At 37.9% G+C, this 5000-nt stretch overlaps 1 protein-coding gene across 1 annotated transcript in view; it reads right to left on the bottom strand.

Moving 5' to 3' along the window:
- col5a3b (collagen, type V, alpha 3b) overlaps positions 1-5000 on the bottom strand; it is a 35536-nt gene that overhangs the window by 28484 nt on the left and 2052 nt on the right. The window contains exons 3-4 of the mRNA XM_067442399.1: positions 4411-4624; positions 1566-1728 (exon numbers count right to left, since the gene is read on the bottom strand). Coding sequence (XP_067298500.1) covers positions 1566-1728; positions 4411-4624 — 377 coding nt within the window. The remainder of the gene's footprint in view (positions 1-1565; positions 1729-4410; positions 4625-5000) is intronic.

The following is a 5000-nucleotide window of genomic DNA, read 5'->3' as shown; positions in this document are numbered from 1 at the left end:
CAATTATTATACTGAACACACTGCACACAATGCTCTTCTATCTCAGTCATTCTGTCCTGTTTCTAGTCTAAATATCTAAATATTCTTAAACCAAGATGCATTTATTATACAAGTAAAATGACATTATATTTGTTCTTGTTTCTTGTTTCCGTCCCGAACAGAAATCAGATTATTTTTCTCACCCCATTGGCAGATCATTTTGCCTGTTTTAAGATAAACTCTCTTCATTTAGATTTAATTTTCAACAAAACAAGAACAAATATCTCATGTCATTTTACTGATCTAGTAAATGCATCTTGATTTAAGGATATTAAGATATTTGGACTGGAAACAAGAAGAAAAACTACACTAAGAAGAGCGTTGTTTGCAGTGTATGAATACACCAGGGTACACAAATGTGTGTTTTTTTTTTTTAAATATATGACTTCTTTTAAGGATTCATTAAACCGATCAAAATTAACATAAAGACTTTCAAATAAATGCCCCTCACGAAAGGAAAATATATTTACCAGTATATTACTTGAAATATAATTTAATAGATTGTAAATATATGGAATAATATATTTATGGTATTATAAAATATATTATGTATTCATGGAATATATTGCAAAATATACAAATAATTGCCGCTATATATTTTGCAATATACTGCCATATATTTTTGTTTCGTAAGGGGTGTGTGTGTGTGTGTGTGTGTGTGTGTGTGTGTGTCTAAGGGGCTATTCTTTTGAACTTTCTAATCCTGAGGAAAAAAACGTTTCACAGTTTCTCTAGAAATATTCAACGGTTTTCAACATTAATAATAATCATACACATTTTTTGTGCATCACATCATCATTACACTGCAAAAAAAGCTTTTCATACTTAAAATTTTTGTCTTGTTTCCAGTCTTAATATCTAAAATGCTTAAATCAAGATGATTTTACTAGATTAATGAAATTACATTTTTGTTGTTTTCTGGGAAAATCCATCATAATGAAGTGAGTTTTTGCTTAAAACAAGCAAAATGATCTGCCAATGGGGTGAGAGAAATAATCTTTGGGACAGAAACAAGAAACAATATATCTGTAAAATCTTTCTGATCACATAAACACACTGCAAAAACTGCTTTTCTTAGTATTTTTGTCTTGTTTCTAGTCCAAATATCTGACAATTCTTAAAACAAGAAGTGTTTACTAGACAAGCAAAAGTTTTTGTCTTGTTTTGGGGGAAAATAACTCAAAATGAAGAGAGTTTTTGCTTAAAATAAGATAAATAATCTGCCAATGGGGTGAGAGAAATAATCTTAATTCAAACAGAAAACAAGATTATTTTTCTCACCCCATTGGCAGATCATTTATCTTATTTTAAGCAAAAACTCTCTTCATTTTGAGTTATTTTTCCCAAAACAAGAGAATAATTTGTACTTGTCTAGTAAATGTTTCTTAATGTAAGAATTTTTAGATATTTGGACTAGAAACACGACAGAAATACTGAGTAAGAGCATTTTCTGCAGTGTACAGCCTAAGTCAGATCTGCAGTGACTCTGGATGAATGAATGCTGTCTGTAATCAGTCCTGGCTCACCTCAAACACTTCTTCATCCAGAAGCCTCGTCCCGAATACTGTCACTCCCTCCGTACTGACCCTGGGCTCGGGCCCTCGAGGGAGGTCAAGGGTCGCCACCTTCTGACAGTCCAGGTAAAGCGTGACCTTCTGACCCTCCACGCTGTAGGCCACTCTGTGCCACCTGTACGGTCACAGCGAGTTCATCAGCTGATTCACGGCTTTCAAAGAGCCGAAACCAATCATCCTGTCTTCATTTACTCATTCTCACACTGTTCAAACATGCATGACTTTCTTCCTTCTGGGAAACACACGCGGTTTTAGAAAGAAGGAGATGAGTAGAGCCGTCAAGCTCCAAAATCAACTGAAAATAAATGACAAATAGAGCTGCGAGTAGCAATTATTGGGGTTTAAGCTCAAAGATATTGGGTTTTATTTAGCAAGCAAGTAGATCATAGATGGAAAAGACTGTTTACAGACAATACGGGCAGTTTACTATAGGGAATATAACGTCTTTAAAGATATTTAACAGTCTTAGCGCCTCCGATATCCATAAAACTGGGCATGCTTGAGTAGAATCACGTCGCATATGCTAACCTATATTCCTGAAGTTCTGAGCGCAATTATCGGGGTTTATGTGTCTTAAGCACATGTGTAAAAACATATGGTGTTTTATTTAGCCAGCATTACCACTTACAAACTTTAAGATGCCAAGGACTCCCAAATACAGTGAACCTTTCATGGGGGACCCCTTCCTAAAGTCCATCTATATATGTGACCCTGGACCACAAAACCGGTCACAAGGGTCATTTAAAATAAATAAAGATTTATACAAATATCTTCATGGAGCATGATCTTAGTATCCTAATGATTTTTGGCACAAAAGAAAAATGTATAATTCTGACCCGTACAGTGTATTGTTGGCTTTGCCACAGATATACCCGTGCGATCAGTGACTGGTTTTGTGGTCCAGGGTCACATCTTTATATGTATAAAAAACATTTAAACTGTTAGATAATTAGTGTGACATTATAAATACAACACATGGTTTCCAAACTTAAACTGGCTATACTTAATGTTGGCTGTATAAACCTGAAGGAGAACATGTTCAGGTTTCAGTATAAAGGCATGTAAGCGGCGTACGTACTGTGCTAAGAATACTGCCTTACAACCCCAGTGAGCGAGATAAAGGGGACTATAAGATATAAAGCAAACTAATCTTACATTGATTTAGCGTGTTCTGTAACTTTAACCATGTTTTGCTTTGTCTTTTTATTCCCTGAAACTTTCTGGCGGACCCCAGTTTGTAAACCCCTGCCTTAGATCATAGATGGAAAAGACCGTTTACAGCCAATACGGGCTATTTACTATAAGAAGTATACGGTTTTTAAGAGTTTTAGCGCCTCCGATATCTATAAATCTTGGGCTGCTTGATTAGGATCACGTGTTGCTCTGAGCGCTCGTTTAGGAGTTATAGGCTTTTGAGTATATTTTAACCACACACAAGTTCTAAAGGACCCTGTTATAGCCACACAAAGGGAAAAGTTAATGTCTTTTTCTTTTCTTTTTTGATAATTATTGATCTAGAGATTTTTGCTGCATTGGGTTTATTCAGATTGAGCGAAAAACCTACACTCTAAAAAATGCTGGGTTAAAAACAACCCAAGTTGGGTTGAAAATGCACCGACCCAACAATTGGGTTGTTTTAACCCAATGGTTGAGTTGTTCTTACCCAGCAATTGGGTTGTCTTAAGCAACATTTAACCCAACCACTGGGTTAAAACAACTCAACCACTGGGTTAAAACAACTCAACCATTGGGTTAAAACAACTCAACCATTGGGTTAAAACAACTCAACCATTGGGTTAAAACAACTCAACCATTGGGTTAAAACAACTCAATTGTTGGGTCGGTGCATTTTCAACCCAACTTGGGTTGTTTTTAACCCAGCATTTTTTAGAGTGTAGGAATAGTTTGCAAGTCTACATAATTGTGAATATCTAATGAGCGATTCAACTGACAGCAGTGGTTCCTGAGGCAAAGTTGTTCAGTAAGAGGAGCCCTGCAAGTTTAGCTACGATTGTCCTCCGTTAACCCAAACTTCATTGGTCAATGGTGGCCGCATTTATTGAGATACGCCAATGTCCTCATAGACCATCATGGCACCCTGGACAAAGACAGCGCATGCCAATTTTCAAGTCAATCGGACCAGCGGTTGAGTGGTTACAGCCATTTTCACGTTTCTTTCATGATATAGTGCCACCAAAGAGCCAATCACAGCATGGCTGTGTCAGGTGACCTGAGATTGAGCTCTTAAACATCTGTCTCAAGTTTAGCAAAAATATCCCATTCCGTTCTCAAGTTATAGCCATTTTAGTTAAAGTGGCCCCGCCCACATCGAACATTTTGGTGCGCGACCATGAATTGATTTATTTCCCAAAAATCTTGACGTTAAGTCTCCAGAGAATCTCGCTGCACTGGTTCCGATTGGACCAAAAACCTAGGACTAGTTTGCAAAAGTACGTTTTTCAAAGATATAAACTCGCAATTGTGTGATATAAAGTCACGGTTCTGACTTTATTTCTCAGATTTGTGACTTTATATCACGCAAGTCAGAATTCTGAGATAAAAAGTCTCAATTACTCTTTTAGTTTGTTTTATTTAGTGGCAGGACATAATAAAGTCACTGAATATTCATGTTTGGGCGAGTGATTGACTGAGTAAGGAAGCATCAGGCCGGTGTCCTGTGCTCACGGCTGTAGATCCAGATTCACTGATGCTCTTGTTTTCCGGGACACTAACTGGAGAAGATATGAAGTGTGAGGACAGACGGTGTGGGGAATGACTGAGCCATGGCATCACTCACTTGCCGTCGGCGAGGTTGATCTTCTTGAATATGGGGTAGAGGTCGGGCGTGGGCTGGCCGTTGTGGTCCTCGTAGAGGAAGACGGGCGAGCGTCCGAGCTCCAGGCCCAGCTGCTGCACTCCCTCAGGGTCATACACCGACAGCAGGAAGCACTGAGCTCCACGCCGCGCTCGCACCGTCACCAGCACCGAGAAATCCACCGGGAACGCCGAGTCTGGGACACACACGCGCACACACACACACACACACAGGGAAACATCAGCTGCTCTCCATCTGAATATACAGTTATTCACAAAAACACTAAATAAGAAGAGCGTTTTCGCAGTGTAATCATTCTCATATGAGGATTAATGATTATTATCAATATCTTTGTGGAAACCATGATATATTTTATTGGTCAGGATTCTTTGATGAATAGACCGTTCAGAAGAATAGCCTTTATTTGAAATATAATCATTATAAATGTCTTGACTGTCACGTTTAATGCATCCTTGATGAATAAAAGCATCATTTCTAATCTGACTGACCCCAAACCGTTGAATATTAGAGTATTTAATCATAGTTTAGCGACAAATTAACCTACGAATTAA

This window comes from Pseudorasbora parva, chromosome 4 (genome assembly GCF_024679245.1).
Source record: "Pseudorasbora parva isolate DD20220531a chromosome 4, ASM2467924v1, whole genome shotgun sequence".
Classification (NCBI taxonomy): Eukaryota; Metazoa; Chordata; class Actinopteri; order Cypriniformes; family Gobionidae; genus Pseudorasbora; species Pseudorasbora parva.
Note: the sequence above shows the minus strand (reverse complement) of the source record. Positions and strands in the feature narration are given on the sequence as shown.